This window comes from Rhincodon typus, chromosome 3 (assembly GCF_021869965.1).
Source record: "Rhincodon typus isolate 14 chromosome 3, sRhiTyp1.1, whole genome shotgun sequence".
In the NCBI taxonomy this organism is placed as follows: domain Eukaryota; kingdom Metazoa; phylum Chordata; class Chondrichthyes; order Orectolobiformes; family Rhincodontidae; genus Rhincodon; species Rhincodon typus.
The window spans coordinates 31388470-31406527 of record NC_063334.1 but is presented as its reverse complement, the minus strand read 5'-3'; the positions used below and the strand labels follow the sequence as shown (position 1 = coordinate 31406527).

Sequence of the window (18058 nt, the reverse complement as noted above, 5' to 3'; positions counted from 1 at the left end):
AGGATAGGTGGAGAGGAAACAGACAGGTCGAAGAGGCGGGGATGGAGCCAGTAAAGGTGAGTGTAGGTGGGGAGGTAGGGAGGGGATAGGTCAGTCCAGGGAGGACGGACAGGTCAAGGGGGCGGGATGAGGTTAGCAGGTAGGAGATGGGGCTGCGGCTTGAGGTGGGAGGAGGGGATAGGTGGGAGGAAGAACAGGTTAAGGAGGCGTGGACGAGCTGGATTGGTTTTGGAATGCGGTAGGGGGAGGGGAGATTTTGAAGCTTGTGAAATCCACATTGATACCATTGGGCTGCAGGGTTCCCAAGCGGAATATGAGTTGCTGTTCCTGCAACCTTCGGGTGGCATCGTTGTGGCACTGCAGGAGGCCCAGGATGGACATGTCGTCTGAGGAATGGGAGGGGGAGTTGAAATGGTTCGCGATGGGAGGTGCAGTTGTTTATTGCGAACTGAGCGGAGGTGTTCTGCAAAGCGGTCCCCAAGCCTCCGCTTGGTTTCCCCGATGTAGAGGAGGCCACACCGGGTACAGTGGATGCAGTATACCACATTGGCAGATGTGCAGGTGAACATCTGCTTGATGTGGAAAGTCTTCTTGGGGCCTGGGATGGGGGTGAGGGAGGAGGTATGGGGGCAGGTGTAGCACTTCCTGCGGTTGCAGGGAAAAGTGCCAGGTGTGGTGGGGCTGGAGGGGAGTGTGGAGCGGACAAGGGAGTCACGGAGAGAGTGGTCCCTCCGGAAAGCAGAAACGGGTGGGGAGGGAAAGATGTCTTTGGTGGTGGGGTCGGATTGCAGATGGCGGAAGTGTCGGAGGATGATGCGTTGGATCCGGAGGTTGGTGGGGTGGTACGTGAGGACGAGGGGGATTCTTTTTCGGTTCTTATTGCGTGGACGGGGTGTGAGGGATGAGTTGCGGGAAATGTGGGAGACACGGTTGAGGGCGTTCTCGACCACCGAGGGGGGGAAGTTGCGGTCCTTGAAAAACGAGGACAGCTGAGATGTACGGGAGTGGAATGCCTCATCCTGGGAGCAGATGCGGCGGAGGCGAAGGAATTGGGAATAGGGGATGGCATTTTTGCAGGAAGGTGGGTGGGAGGAGGAGTATTCCAGGTAGCTGTGGGAGTCGGTGGGCTTGAAATGAATATCGATTTCTAGGTGATTGCCCGAGATGGAGACAGAGAGGTCCAGGAAGGGGAGAGAGGTATTAGAGATGGTCCAGCTAAACTTAAGGTTGGGGTGGAAGGTGTTGGTGAAGTGGATGAACTGTTCGAGCTCCTCATGGGAGCACGAGGCGGCGCCGATACAGTCATCAATGTAATGGAGGAAGAGGTGGGGTTTAGGGCCAGTGTAGGTACGGAAGAGGGATTGTTCCATGTAACCTACAAAGAGGCAGGCATAGCTTGGGCCCATGCGGGTACTCATGGCCACCCCCTTTGTCTGTCGGAAGTGGGAGGAATTGAAAGAGAAGTTGTTGAGGGTGAGGACGAGTTCGGCTAAGCGGATGAGGGTGTCAGTGGAGGGGGACTGGTCGGCCCTGCGGGACAGGAAGAAGCGGAGGGCCTTTAGGCCATCTGTATGGGGAATGGAGGTGTAGAGGGACTGGACGTCCATGGTAAAGATGAGGTGTTGGGGACCGGGGAATTGGAAGTTCTGGAGGAGGTGGAGGGCGTGGGTGGAGTCACGGACATAGGTATGGAGTTCCTGGACCAAGGGGGAGAAAATGGAGTCCAGATAGTTGGAGATCAGTTCGGTGGGGCAGGAGCAGGCGGAGACACAACCTTAACTATTTACTGATGTTCTTCTGAGGATTGGGTACACCTGATCCACAGGTCCCTCCATCTGTGTTTGGAAGGATTGGGAAAACCATTCAATGATGCTGGGACCGGTTGTTCCTCCATTTGTGATGGTTGGCTGATGTTTCAGGATTTGCAGTAGTCAGTTTGGGCTTCCCCTCTTGTCTAGGTCTGGTTCAGGTCATCTCACTGAGATGGCCTTCTGGTCAGTTTGATGATATTTGCCACAAGGCACAAGGAGCTAGAGATTCTGCTGTGCAACTTGAGTGTCAGTCAGTTCGAGACACCATTGAAGTGTAAAAATCAGAGAGATCTGTGGTTCCAGGTTGCCCTTTTTATCCTCTTTACGCCTTTCCTGAAGATTCTGTGGCCTGTGTCCAATACTGGCATCAGGCAGGGGCAGGACGATCCAACGAGATGACTACTGTCTGTATTTTGTAGTCAAAGACTATAGTTCTGAATCTTCAACTGTCGAGTATTGTCCATGTCACGTTAAGCCCCTGGCCTCCTACTGAGCTGGGTGCCACCAAATCTGTGTAGCATTCTTCTAACAAAGCAGGTTCGCTGGAGATGTAAACAATGGTTCATTCCGAAACAATGTGGCCATTAGCACATGGCCAGGCAGTTCCATGCTTTTCTGGTTTCTACAGGATTGTCCAAGGCCTCGCTGCATGAATACTGTCTTTTCCAGCTCTGCAGTCTGCAAATTCCAGAGTCCAGCTAGGTTTGCACTTGACTTCCACATTGCGGTTTTTAAATCCGTGCTCCTGAAAAAAATTGTCAGTATTTCTGAAACAATCCTGGGAGGTCATGTGTCATTTGACCACACCAGCAAGAAGATTTTGTGAAGTATCCTTGAGGTGGGTATGTCTCAGAAACAAATTATGGTCTTGGGACCTCACACAAAACTGTTACTTTAGCTGCTCCATTTTAAATGTTAGGCAGGTTGCAGCATAGTCTCATCAATAAAATGTGCTGGAATAACCAATAAAAAGAAGTTTGCAGTGCTAACAACTTGAAACTCCACCCCCAATGCCCAATCCCTCAACCAAATGAAATTTTTCCCATCCCAACATCAATTGTGGTGACGTTACTTTCCCTGTGATGCAAACAGATTTATAAATATTTTCAAAATCATTTAAATTTGGAAGTTTTGAATTAATGACATCTGGGTTTTTCTGCATGTTTGAAGAAAGCATAATAATTAACTTGTAGGTATTCTTGTAGCCGTGGTGATTTCTTTTAATACGTCTTGATAGAGTAGCTTTCAAGGCTGATGTGGTTTTATTTAAGATAACTTAGAGAGGAAGAGAAGCAATTGTCCATCAGATTGCTATTAGAAAATTCTGGAATTTTTTTTTAAAAGCAAATACCTACTTTATTTTCAGTTTTAGAACTGTACTGCAGAAGACCGTGGATAGACATAGATGTAAAAAGACACCCTTTTGAGAAGGGGAGAGGATAGTAAAACCAGATTATTTTAGACTAAGAAAGAGGTCACATGGCACCAGGTTATAATCCAACAGGTTTATGTGATATTACAAGCTTTCAGAGCGCTGCCCCTTCGTCAGGTGAAGTTTCTGACCTTGTCCACCCCAGTCCAACACCGGCACCTCCATATCATTACACTAAGTTTAGCGATAGTATTGGACCAGAAATGCTTGGATAAAACCCTGCAGTGGGTATTTGAACTGGAGAATGCTTAAACTCTGATGTGTAAAAACTCCTGAAAATAGCTATCAGACTTTCCAGACAGGGAGTTGAGATGAAAGTTAACTCAAACCTATCAAGGTGTTCGAAAAAAGATTTCTCTGCAGTGAGAGTATAAGAAGTGCTTTTGGGTTCTGTATAAAGGAATGTTCTGGGATTATTCGGATTTAATTTCTACAGTGTACTTTAAAATTGTTAAAGGCATATTACATAAATAGTTTGGTCAATTCTGTTTCATCTTGGTTTCTTTCCCTTCATATGCTTCAATTTTATTGTTAAAACAAACCTGCAACATTGCATGCTTACATTGCAGTACTCTTGGGCAGCCTTAATCTAAGTCTGACTGCTCACAAGTCCACAGTATAAAAAGTGTTCTTGTCAATCTAGTGTAGATTAGGGCCAAAAATGGGAAGCAGAATTTGGCAGGTAATGCTTTATATATACAGCATGGCATTGATTGTGAAATCTAGTTAACAAACAATCCTTTAGACCATTACTTTTGTTGTCTGCAAAATTGATTATGAATCACAAAAAAAATGCAGACTTTCTTGGACAGCATTCCTGAGAAGTTACTTTCAGTTCCTGTTAAAGTCTGAGACTGGTGAATGAGGAGTTGTGTTCACATGAGAAAATATTCAGTCCGATTTATGACTGACCCAGTGTTATTAGTCAGTTCTTCACCTTCAGAATCGGTAGGAAGCACGTAATTCACACCAGGATGGACTGGTGCTTGCTGAGTTAACTGGAACTACATGTGGCATCAGGGCTCTTCTGCTATTTGAGAGAAACGTGTTAACCAAATGCAAAATTGGAATGAAGTGAAAACGATAGTTTTGTACTTGCCCCGACAGTTTTGTCAGTGTCTGGATGACATTTATAAGACTGTAAAGGACAGCACAGTGGCTCATTATAGGATGGCATGGTGGCTCAATGGTTAGCACTGCTGCCTCACAATACTGGAGACCTGGGTTTGATTCCACCCTCAGGCAGCTGCCTGTGTGAAGTTTGCATGTACTCCCCGTGTCTGCATGGGTACTCTGATTTCCACCCACAGTCCAAAGCTGTGTAGCTTAGGTGGATTGGCCATGCTAAATTGCCAATAGGGACATGCAGGGTAGCTGGTTCAGCCATGGGAAATGTAATTGTACCTGCCTTCACCACTTCCTCTGGCAGCTCATTCCATACACTCACCACCCTCTGTGTGAAAAAATGACCCCTTAGGTCCCTTTTAAATCTTTCTCCTCTCATCTTAAACCTATGCTGTCCAGTTTTGGACTCCCTCACCCTGGGGAAAAGACCTTGCCTATTTACCCTATCCATGCCCCTCATGATTTTATAAACCTCTACAAGGTCACCCCTCAGCCTCCGAAGCTCCGGGTAAATTAGCTCCAGCTTATTCAGACTGTCCCTATAACTCAAACCCTCCAATCCTGGGAACATCCTTGTAAATCTTTTCTGAACCCTTGCTAGTTTCACAAAATCCTTCCTATAGCAGGGAGACCATAATTGAATGCAGTATTCCAAAAGTGGCCTAATCAATATCCTGTGCAGCTGCAATATAACCTCCCAACTCCAATAGTCAGTGCACTGAACAATACAGGCAAGCATACCAACATCATCTTCACCATCCTATCGACCTGCGATGCCACTTTCAAGGAACAATGAACCTGCAGTCCAAGGTCTCTTTGTTCAGCAGCACTCCCCAGGACCTTTCCATTAGTTGTATAAGTCCTGCCTTGATTTGCCTTTCCAAATGCAGAACCTCACATTTATCTGAATTAAACTCCGTCTGCCATTCCTTGGCGCATTGGCCCATCTGATCAAGATCCCATTGTACTTTGAAGTAACCTTCATCACCGACCACTACACCTCCAATTTTGGTGTCATCTGCACACATACTAACTATACCTCCTATGCTCACATCCAAATCCTTTATATAAATGACGAAAAGCAGTGGACCCAGCACCGATCCTTGTGGCACACCGCTGGTCACAGGCCTCCAGTCTGAAAGTAACTCTCCATCACCACCTTCTGTCTTCTACCTTGAAACCAGTTCTGTATCCACATGGCTAATTCTCCCTGTATTCTACATGATCTAACCTTGCTAACCAGTCTACCATGCGGAACTTTGTTGAACGCTTTATTGAAATCCATATAGATCACGTCTACCACTCTGCCCTCATCAATCCTCTTCGTTACTTCTTCAAAAATCTCAGTCAAGTTAGTGAGACAATTTCCCATGCACGAAGCCATGTTGACAATCCCTAATCATTCCTTGCCTTTCCAAATACATGTAAATCCTGTTCCTCAGGATTCCCTCCAACAACTTGCCCACCACCAATGTCAGGCTGACTGGTCTATAGTTCCCTGGCTTTTCCTTACTACCTTTCTTAAATTGCGGCACAACGTTAGCCAACCTCCAGTTTTCTGGCACCTTACCTGTGGCTATCAGTGATACAGATATCTCAGCAAGGAGCCCAGCAATTACTTACTTAGCTTCTGACAGAGTTCTAGGGTACACCTGATCAGGTCCTGGGGATTTACCCACCTTTATGCATTTTAGGCCCTCCAGCATCAGCACCTCTGTAATGTGGACATTTTTCAAGATGTCACTATTTATTTCCCCACGTTCTGTATCTTCCATATCCTTCTCCACAGTGAACACTGATGCAAAATAATCATTTAGTATCCCCTCCATTTCCTGCGGTTCCACACAGAGGCTGCTCTGTTGATCTCTAAAGGGCCCTATTATATCCCTAGTTACCCTTTTGTCCTTAATGTATTTGTAGAATCCCTTTGGATTCTCCTTAACCCCAATTGCCAAAGCTACCTCTGATCATCTTTTTGCCCCCCTGATTTCCTTTTTAAGTATACTCCTACTGTCTTTATACTCTTCCAGGTATTCATTCGATCTCTGCTGTCTATGCTTGACATATGTTTCCTTCTTTTTCTTGTCCAAAACCTCAATTTCTCTAGTCATCCAGCACTCCCTGCACCTACCAGCCTTGCACTTCACCCTAACAGGAGCATAATGTCTCTGGACTCTCGTTATCCCATTTTTGAAGACTTCCCATTTTCCAGCTGTTACTTTACCTGTAAACATCCTCCCTTAGTACAGTCGTAATGTTATCCCCAATCAAAAATGCCACTCCCCATCCTCTCTTTCGCCTTTCTATCCTTCCTATAGCATCTATACCCTGGAACATTAAGCTGCCAGTCCTGTCCATCCCTGAGCCATGCCTCTGTAATTGTAATGATATCCCAGTCCCATGTTCCTAACCAGGCCCTGAGTTCATCTGCCTTACCTGTTAGGCCTCTTACATTGAAATAAATGCAGTTTAATTTATCAATCCTACCACATTCTCGGCTTTGTTCCTGCCTGCCCTGACTGTTTGACCTTTCTTTTCCCCGAACTGTACTAGGCTCAAAGTGATCAGTTTCTTCACCGTCTCCCTTGGTCCCACCCAACACACCCATCCTGATTAGTTTAAATCCTCCTGAGCAGCTCTAGCAAATCTCCCTACCACTATATTAGTCCCCTTCCAATTCAGGTGCAATCTGTCCTTCTTATACAGGTAACCTCTACCCCAGAAGAGATTCCAATGATGCAAAAAATGTGAATCCTTCTCCCTGCACCAGCTCCTCAGCCACGCATTCATCTGCTCTGTCCTTCTATTCCTACCCTCACTAGCTCGTGGCTCTGGGAGTCATCTAGGTATTTCTACCCTCGAGGACCCCTTTTTAAATTCTTGCCTAACTTCCTATATTCTCTCCTCAGAATCTCATCCTTTTCTGTTACTATGTCAATAGTTCCAATGTATACGACAACCTCCTGCAGGCCCCTCTCCCTTTTGAGAATGTTCTGCACCCTCTCAAAAGATATCCTTGAACCTGGCACCAGGGAGGCAGCACACCATTCTGATGTCTCACTGTTGGCCACAGAAACGTCTGTCTGTGCCTCTGACTAGACAATCCCCCACCTCAGGACTGGAACCTGGCTGTGTGTGCTACATTCCCCTGAGAGTTCATCACCCCCTACATTTTCCAAAACAACACACACAGGCCAGATCAGCATTTATTACCGCTGCCTAAATGCATATGAGAAAATGGTGGCAAGCCACTTCTTTGAACTGCTTCCCTGTAGTGTAGGAACACCCACAACTCCATTAGGAAGGGAGTTCCAGGCTTTTGACCCAGTGAAAGTGAAGGAATAGCGATATAACTTCAAGACAGGATGTTGAGTGACTTGGAAGGGATCTTACATTGTTCCCATGTATCCACTGCTTGCCTTCCTCAGTGACAGAGATCTTGATTTGGAAGATGCTGCTGTAAGATCCTTGTGAGTTGTTGCAGTCTAACTTGCAGATGATACATACATCGTTATTGAGGGAGTGCATGCTTGAGGTGGTGGATGGGGTGCTAATAAAGCAGGCTTCCATGTCCTGAATGGTGTCAAGCTCCTCAAGTTCTGTTGAAACTGCATTCATTCAGGCAAATGCATGATATTCCATCAAACTGCTGACTTCTGCTTTATGAATAGTGGATATGTTTTAGGGTGTTAGGAAGCAAGTTATTCACTGTAGAACTCCTTGCCTCTGACCTGCTCTTGTAGCTATGCTGTATTTATATGTCTGGTCCAATAAGGTTTTTGGTCAGTGTTGATGTTGGGGGATTTAACAATAACAATGTCATTAAGTGTCAAATGGCCAATTGTTAGAGTCTCTCCTATTAGTGATGGTCATTGTCTGTGACTTGTGTAGCATGCCTTTGCCACTTATTAGTCTACATCTGGTTCTTGTCATGTTCTTGCTAAATTTAAACACAAATCAATTCAATATCAGTCATTAATGGCACTAAATATTGTGCATTCAGCAGCAAACACCTTATGATGGGGGGAATACCATTGATGAAGCAGCTGAAGATAGTTAGGGCTAGGACACTACTCTGAGGAACTCCCGTAGAGATGTCCTGGAGCTGAGATGACTGACCTCCAACAAATCAAATCATCATCCTCTCTGCTAGGTATGACTCCATCCAATGGCGAATTTCCTACGCAATTCCCATCGACTCCAGTTTAGATAGGGCTCTTTGATGTCGCATTTGGTCAAATTCTGCACAAATCCTGTGCAGTCACTCACACCTCATCTCAAGAGCCAGCCAATAGTCACTAAGATAATCAAAATCCAACAACTTTCTCTTGACACTCAATGTTTTTGGTATCACTGAATCCCCCACTATACTCCTCCTCGAGATTACCATCGATGAGAAACTGAACTGAATCAGCTATATAAATACCATGACTACAAGAACAGGTCAGAGATGAGGAATTTTGCAGCAGGTAACTCGCCTCCTAACTCCATAAAGCTTGATAGCCATCTACAAAGGCGCAAGTCAGGAGTGTGAATACCCTCACCTTGCCTGATTGAATGCAGATTTCAAGTAGCTCGACACCATCCATGATAAAGCAAAGCAACCTGATTGATTGGCGTCACATCCACCACCAAAGGCACTGTGGTTGCAGTGTGTACGAGATGCATCGCAGCAACTCAGCAAAGCTTCTTTTATAGTCCTTTGCAAATCTGCATCCTCTCCCACATGGAAAGATTGGACAGCAGACTTATTGGAATATCACCACCTAAACGTTTCACTTCAAACCACATATCATCCTGACTTGGAACTAATTACCATTTCTTCCAGTGTCGCAGACTCCAAATGCTGGAACTCCTTCCCTAACAGCACTGTGGGTGTACCTATAGTACACAGACTGCAGCAGTTCAAGGCAGGAGCTCACCACCCCCTTCTCAAAGGCAATTAATGGGCAATAAATAAATGATATCCATATCTCATGAAGGAATAAAAACAACAAGGTTGCACCCACAATAATAATCTATTTGTCTTTTTCAGCGTTTTCATCGAGCTTTAAATACATCTTTCAATGACGAACAATTTCAACAGAAACTAAACAGACTGCAAAAGAGGTAAGAAAGCTTAGTTATATAAATGGCACCCAGTTATTTGTGTTGTTTCTCAAACATGCTATTTGTGATTTAAGGAAGGGTCATTTTCTTCAATGGAAAGGTGTATGGAATAAGCTGGTTGTTTCCCGATCTTGGCTTGTAAAAAGTTGAAGCTTCTATTCCAAGAGTTTAAACGTTAAAATCACTCTTTTTCCCCCATTTGTTTCAGTTGCAAAAACTTATTTTCAAGTCGTCCATGACTGTCACAATATTGACTGCTTCATTACTTTCGCTTCACAAACACCTCTCCCATCTTCTCTCATGCTTGCTTGAGTTCATCTTTCCAAGAAGGCCACAACTTACTGTTTGGTCTAGTTCTTAATTAAGCTCCGAGGTTCCCAATGTTGTCACTATTATGCCTTAATTATGATTCTTTTCCCTTTGAGAACTGCAGCCCTCTGCTCCCTCCTCAAAAAGAAACTCTACTCATGAAGAAGTCAGCATCGCACCTCCACTTTCTCTGTACAGTTCTGTTCCTGAGACTTTGATATCTTAAGGAAATCCATATTTTGCTTCATCATTGGTAGCCATGATTTCTATAAGGCTCTGGAATTCTTTCCCTGAAATCATTTTCACTTCCCTCCCTTCTGTTAAGCTCCTCCTTAGATGCTAACTCTTTGACCAAGGTTTTGATCACTCCTCCTTTGACTCAGTGCCCAGTTTTGTTTTATGTTGAAGGTGTGCTTGTATATCAAGTTGTCCTTAATGTATGGAAAGTACAAGGTGGCTGGGGTAAACTAAATGGGCTTTAAAATGATTAAGGTGTTCCCCTAATGTCACAAATCATGTCAGCACAGTCTTGTTGGTAAGTAAACACCAATTTACCAGCATGCTCAGTATTTTGTACTTACCAAGTTGGAGAAACCAATGACTAAGATTGTGCTATTTTTAATACAGCAGTCTGATTGTAGGGCTGTCCATCATTTGTTGAAATGTGAGAAATTCTCATGGAGATTGGAATTTCACTGTTGTTGTTGGTAGTAAACATGTTTGTGCAATGTATGAAATACCTCTGTTCCTTATTCTGAGCATATTGAATTAACCTAAACATGAAGCGGCTTAAATCTTTCCAAAAAAGAGGACAGAATTATATGTCATTTGAACAATTTGTCATAACTAGTAATTTTACAGTGCCATTTCAACTCCCAACTTTCCCCGTGTTTTCAGAAAGCTGAAAGTTCAATTTCTTCAGGCATATGTCATTTTTAAAATCATGTCCTTTGATGTCCGAGTAACATTCTAAAATTGATCTTCTCAGATGACATTCAGAATTTTTTTTCAGTAAAATGCTCCGTCACTGCCTTATTCAAAAAAGTCCTGCGCATATCATAGACAAACTCTGACTCAAATGTGTCACTCGACTGCAGCTGTAGCAGCAACTTACATTCGTACAACATATAGATATTGTAAAGCAAAATATTCGCAGAGCTACAAAGGAAAATATTATGTCAGAAAACCAGAGGTTGATCAAAGAGGTTGGTTTTAATAAGCCTCTTAAAAGATGAGTTGGAGAAGCAGAGAGAATCAGGGAGTAGATTCCAGAGCTTAGGACTTTGACAACTGAAGGCATGGCCATTTTTTTTTAGAAATGGAGAATGGTCAAGGGGCCAAAACTAAGTGCATTGCAGTTATTTCAAGAGGTTGTTTGGCTGCAGGTAATCGTAGAAGTCATAAGGGTGATGCCACACAGGGATATGAAAACAAAATTGAATTTTTTAAAAATAAAAATTAGGAGACTCAACTGGAAGCCAAATGTAGGTCAGTGAGCACAGGGTTGATGGGCAAATTGAACTGGGACGTGGACAACAGACCTTTGGATGGTCTCAAGTTTGCGTCGGGTAGAATCAGGAAGAAGATCCAAGTGAACATTAGATAGCTAAGTCTGGGAGCTAGCAACACATTGATTGTGGTTTCAGGAGCAGCTGAGCTGAGGCAGGGGCAATGTTGTGCAGGGAAAAATGCGTGATCTTTGTGTTGGCTCAAATATGTAGTTGGTAGCTCATGCTAAGGTCAAAGATCACACCAAGATTTTTGAAACAGTCTGGTTGCCAGGAAGTGAGGGGGAGGTTAGGGGCTGGGGAGTTGTTACTAGCAGCTGAAATTACAGAACAGAGTTTCATTTAGTGACTTCAGTCTTCCCAGCATTTAACTGGAGTAAATTTCTGCTCATCCAGTACCAAATGTTGGGGTGGCACAGTGGCTAGCACTGCTGCCTCACAGCGCCAGGGACCCATGTTCAATTCCAGCCTTGGGTACCTGTCTGGAGTTTGCACATTCTCCCTGTGTCTGCGTGGGTCTCCTCTGGGTGATCTGGTTTCCTCCCACAGTCCAGGGATGTGCAGGTTAGGTGGATTAGCCGTGGGAAATGCAGGGTTACAGGGACAGGATTAAGGGCTAGGTGTGGGAACGATGCTGTTTGGAGGGTCAGTGTGGACTCTATGAGCTGAATGGCCTGATTCCACACTGTAGGAGTTCTATGGTTATGAGCAGTCTGACAGTCGAGATGGCGATGAGGTAGAGCTCGGCATCATCAGCATGTGTGTGAAAGCTAACATGTTGCCAAGGGACGGCATGATTAAAAAATAGAGGGAGCCAACAATAGCATTGTGGGAACACCAGAGAGACAGAGAAACACTCCAGGACCAGGAAAAGAAGCCACTCTCTGACTATATTGAAATAGATATAAATAAAATCAGGTAAAAATAATGCCAGTTGAAAAAACAGTAAAAATGACATTCATCCAATCCCATGAGATTCCAATCAGCAGCTAAGATTAAAATTACCCAAAAGTAATAAGAGTAAAGCTTCCATTGCGTAAGCCAGCATGCAGAGCTTTATGGTGTATCAAACCTGTCAATCATATTTTCCAATCAAATAAATGATGTAGAATTTAGATATTTCTCTATTTGAAATTATGTCAAAGGGTATCAGGCTGTTAGTGGCACCTATTAATTTTTTTTTAAATGCATTTCAATGTTTCATACCACAATCAGGTAAGGTGGGATGAAGAGCTCCCCTATTTTTAAATGCTTCAGTTGATCACAAACATTTGTACTTGTTAGCATGCAGCTCTATCATACTTTAATTAAAATGCAGTATTAGTGCAAAATTAAGGAACCAATTGCAAGATTTTCTTGAATGAAAGGAAGAGAGTTGTTGTTTACTAAGCCAGAAAAATAAAAGCAAACAACAAACACAGGTATAACATTTGAAAAGGGAATGTCTACTACAAAAAGGAATAACAAAAATAGACAATTTTAAAAGTCTTTAGAGCCACTGACATTAGGATTTAACCTGAGAGTAGGCTTGTTAATTGATGACTTATCTCCACATTAAATTGGTAAATAATGACATTGCTAGGTATTCTTTGTGTTCTCAATGAATGGACATTAGTCTAATTTGCTTTATGATCAGGTCTTGGTTTCTTTGGGATGATAAGAGAGACAGGGAGAAAGGGGGCAAGCCTTCTATTTCTGCTGTTATAAATGCATCAGTCATTCTTCTCTCTCTACCCCAAAGCTGTTGCTTGAAATACGATTCCTTTGCACGTTCCTGTGTCTGGCTTAGCTTTCTTTTCCTCCAAGCCAGATAATCTACAGGTGACTTTCGTTCCAATACCTAAAACTTCTGGAAAGGTGTAAACCAAATATGAAATATGTATGTGAGTGACCGTGTTCAGTCATTTTGAGGACTTTCATTTCATTTCAGTCTGGTTCTTATATATTGATAGTTCCATTAAATAATTCAGCCTGTGGTTAGATGATCACTGCAAGCATTCTAAAGCAGTGGATTTCCTTTTAAAAAGGAATTTAGTCCATGAAAACTCTGAGGTATTAAAATTAGATGATGGAAGTAACAAAAACATGTTCGTCCAGTCTATCTTTTAAACCACTATCATGACACCCTCATGGGTTCTACTGCGCTCCTCCCTCCCACCCCCAATCCCCTGAGGGCTTCCAATCCTTTCTCAGAGTCAGAGTCATACTGCACGGAAACAGACCCTTCGGTCCAACCAGTCCATGCCAAACATATTCCCAAACTAAGTTAGTCCCACCTGCCTGCTCCTGGCACGTATCCTTCCAAACCTTTCCTATTCATGTATTTATCCAAAGATCTTTTAAATGTTGTAATTGTACTCGCATCCACAAATTCCTCTGGAAATTCATTCCACACATGAATCACCTTCTATTTTAAAAAAAAATTGCCCATGTCTTTTTTAAGATTATTTCCCCTCACCTTAAAAATACATCCCCTAGTCTTGAAATCCCCTTCCCTAGGGGGAAGACACTTACCATTAACCCTACCTATACCCCTCATTATTTTATAAACCTCTATAAGGTCAACTTTCAACCCCCTATGCTCCAGCGAGAAAAGTCCCGGCATTTCTTTATACTTCAAACCTCCCCTTCTCAACCAATGCCAACCTTCCATTTGCCCTCGCTACAGTCTAGTTATCTTAGATGCTAGCTTTTTGTGATTTGGGCACAAAGACCTCCAAAATCTCTCTAGAGCTGCAGCTCTCTATTATTTTCCCTATTTAAATAATATTCATTCCTCCATTCTTCCTGCCAAAGTGCATTACCTCATACTTTCCCACAATACATTCCACCTACAAAGTTTTTTTTTGCCACTCATTAACATGTCCATATCTGAAAATCATGTCTTATCCCAACCTATTGTCTTCTAGTGGTTGGCCAATCCTCTGTCCATGGGAATGTACTACCCCATCATCATGGGCTCTTATTTTATAAAGTATACTCGTGTGGTAGCTCATTCAAAGATTTTTGGAAATCCAAATATGTGTCATCCACTGTTTCCCCTTTTCTACCCTGCACTGTGTCTTACCCAAAAAATTGTAATACGTTTCTATGCATTGATTACTAGATATCCAGGAATGAGTTAGAAGCTGGAATCTAATTGAGGAGTAATCTCAACACCCACAACCCAAGCTACAGATCTACTCCAAAACCTTAGGAGGTCAGATTGTTTGTGTTTGGAATAGCTGATAGCTGGGAGTGAGTTACAGGTTGGAATCTAATCAAGGGGTTTGGGATGGTTTATATATAGGATACCAGATACCTGGGTGGGAGTTACAGACTGGAATCTAATTGAGACGTTCGGGATGGTTTATGTATAGAATGACAGACACCTGGGAGGGAGTCACCGCTGGAATCTAATGAGTGGCTCATATATAGAAGGTTTATATAACAGGTACCCAGGAGCGAGTTACAGGGAGGGAATCCACTTATAGCGATATCATGAATTAATGCTGCTACACTGAGCCGTGTTTTTATAAAGCTTGTAAAACCTGTATTTTGAATGCCATGGGAACCCAGTTTCATGAGGGTTGAAGCTAGGAGAAAGACAGCTGAAGCCAAGTCATGTTTTCACGACGGGAGGACCCCCGAATGCAGAGTGGAATGTTTTCGGGATTGAGGCTGTGGGGCCCAGTTTGTGGGGTTTTTGTGTTGAGGAGTAGCCAGTGGATGGTGTGCTGTTGTGTCTCCTGCTGCACATTGGCAGGCTCCTGGCCCGTTCTTTCCTGAGCTTCTCTGAAAAAGTTTTCCAGTCGCAGCTAAGCTGCCTGGTGTTGCCGGGTCAATCTGAGAGAGAGCCAGCATGGAGTATCAGTAACTGGGGTGTCCTGTTCATCCTCAGGGAGTGGTGGTAGTGGGGAGTGGGTGGAGAGTGTGACGGCCCTTTTCCCTTTCCCAGCTCCCTGACAGAGGAGCTAACCTGCCTGTCTTTCTCCAGGGAGCTTGAGTGAGCCTGCCTCCTCCAATACTGATCCCTGCAGTATTTTCATAGCCTTTTTGCTGCTGGCATTCTGCGCCATGCCAGCCTCACTGGGCTGGGCATTTTCTATTGAAGAAGGTGCCAGCCAAATGGTTCCCCAATAAAATATCCATCCCTGGCTTTGGCAAACTTGGGACAACCCCTCCACTGTTACCAGACCCATAACAAATGCACTCTGAGGATTAACCAGTGGCACTTCTACACTGTTTTTCAGTGGGCCCTTTAATCAGCATATTGGAATTCAGATTGCTTCCAGGTGGAATACCTTCCATTTTCCCAATTTAGTAATATCTGTGAGTACCGACTTCTTGGAAAACAACAATTTCTTTGTCTGGCTATTTAAACAACGGACTCTGTGTTTGGACGCAAGCTCCAAACAGCCACCCTGGTCAGTAGTCATGCCTGAGTGGGCACTGACCACTTTTAATCTTGCAGGGACTGGTTTTGCAGCTTGCATTTCTGTGGAAAAGCTGGAATCAATGAATTTCATTTACACATTCTGGTATATCGCAGTGGAAGCAGTGGGGACAATTTCTCATTTGCACCCTGTCAGATTCCCTCCTTTTAATAGTCAGGGACGGTTCCACTTGCACTGCCTTTTCCTTTCCAACTTGTATTTACATCACCGTTACCTCTCTCTGGTTTGTGGAAGTTTCTAGACCCCAGCTTCCCTGAGTTTATGAGTCTCTGTGTTAATTCACAGTTGTCAGCCAGAATGGGTGTCTGAGCCCTGCTCCTTCTAGTCCTGTGGGCAACCAGATAGGAAAGGGTATGGAGTTTTTGAACTCTGTGGAGAAATATCCTCTCAAATGGATTGCATAGGTGGCCTCAATTTTAAACGCCTCTACTCAGTGGTCAAAAGCAAGCTTTTAAGTTGTTCAAAAACCAGTTATGTCTGGTCAGACCATTTTCTGAGGTTACAGACTTTTTACTTATATGGCATAAATTAATAAAAGCCCCTATCACTGCCTTAGAGTCAGTCAGTGGCACTCATCTCAGAAGAGGGAGAGAATCTCATGAGCTTTTCCCTGGCAGTCTGCCCAGCAACACTAGGGTCCATTGTTGGACTGCCTACTAACTGTTCACAAAGGCTGTCACCTCTTCCCTCAAATGTAGCAATTAAGATGTACAAATTTGAATACTTCACTCCTTAAACAGGATCAATGCACTTCCTTCATTGGGATTCTCTGTTCTAAGTTTCAGACATTTCCATTTAAAACTTTGTTTCTTGGAATTCTCTCTTCTTTCCTTCCTCTCTTTTTCTTTCCCATCCATGGATTTGTCTTTACTTCTTTTTTAACACCATTGGAATTCTAGTTCTAACTTTTGCTGCTAAGTTTTAATTTCGGTTTCACTATCCTCAGTTTCTACCTCTCAGATATTTTAGCACCAGTTTTACAATTTTTTTTCCTGGCTTTTGGGCCAAACTCAACCTCTGAATACCACCACTTTTAGTTTGTCTAAGGACAGCATACATTTGTTTTTAAAAATGACCTTGTACCGTTCTGTGGGGTCGAAGTTGATAATTGATATTCCATTTTTATCACTGTCACAATACATGTGATAGAAGGAATTGTTATTAAAGTAGCATTCTAGATTGGCTGGTGGTTTAATGGAAATTAGAAAGAAATGTTGGACTGTTAATTGGATTTAATACTGGTACTACAAAAAGTGCTACATCATTTTCTCATTGCCTCTGACTTTACTAAAGAACTCAAGAATATCCTGCATTCAGTGTAGTAAGATGCCCCAGGAATATTGCTATCAGACAAAATTTGACAGTGAGCCACGAGAGGATCTAATAGGACAAAAGGAAACTAAAATAGGTTTTAAAGGAGGAAAGACAGATGGAGAATTTTTAAGCAAGGAATTCCAGAGCTTAGGGCCTAGGCAACTGAAATAGCCACCAATAACAGGAGAGTAGAAATACACAAGAGGCCAAGACTGGAAGCGTGCAGTTCTGAGGGTTGTATGTTTTGTGAACGATTGTAGACAGAGATGAAATCTATGTATCATTCCAATTGTATGCATACTGTTATAATAATCAGTACATTTCTTGCACAGATGCCTTCTGCAGTTGAGGTCTGACTTAAAATACTTATTTCATTTTCAGGTGCAATGTAGGAAATAACCAGCAAGCCGTATGGAATACAGCTAGTCATGCAGATTGGGACAAGCAGAAATGCATTTTCAAAGATATTCAACAGCCTGACATTAATTTGAAACGTTGTCAGGTTGAGGACCAGCCCCCAGTAGTGAAAGAGCTCCCACTTACCGTTAATTCCAATGGCAAACCTGAACCGCTTTTGAAAGCCAGGCATTCAGTTATTCATGAACTAACAGAACTGGAGAAACAGATTCAGCTCATCAAACAGGAACTGCAGAAAGCAATGAACAGGAAAAATGAACTGGAAGAGTATCAAAGAACAATCAGGAATCCAGAATCATAAAACTCAAGCTGGCTGAAAAATATAACTCGGAAAATCATTTCCCCCCATCGACGACTCACTCTGTTTTTAAAACTGTCTTTAACTTAAAGAAGGAAATACAATACGAAGTCAACTGTTCCACTGTTCATCTCCAACTCTCACCACTCCTCAACCTCCAAACAAACAAAAAAGAAACAGTTATTACACTATCTAAGCAGAGGAAACTGCAATTTACACTTGCTGACCACAGTCCTGGGCTGGTTTTCAATTTAACACTTTTGTTCATCAAAAACAAAATTGAAGTTTGCCAAGGTTAA

At 43.2% G+C, this 18058-nt stretch overlaps 1 protein-coding gene across 1 annotated transcript in view; it reads left to right on the top strand.

Annotated features, from left to right (window-relative positions):
* The window catches only part of grin3a (glutamate receptor, ionotropic, N-methyl-D-aspartate 3A), a 137457-nt gene extending 119695 nt beyond the window's left edge, over window positions 1-17762 (top strand). Inside the window, exons 8-9 of the mRNA XM_048595114.1 lie at window positions 9404-9477; window positions 17426-17762. Of these exons, the coding sequence (XP_048451071.1) occupies window positions 9404-9477; window positions 17426-17762 (411 nt within the window). The remainder of the gene's footprint in view (window positions 1-9403; window positions 9478-17425) is intronic.
* The last annotated feature ends 296 nt before the right edge of the window (window positions 17763-18058 follow it).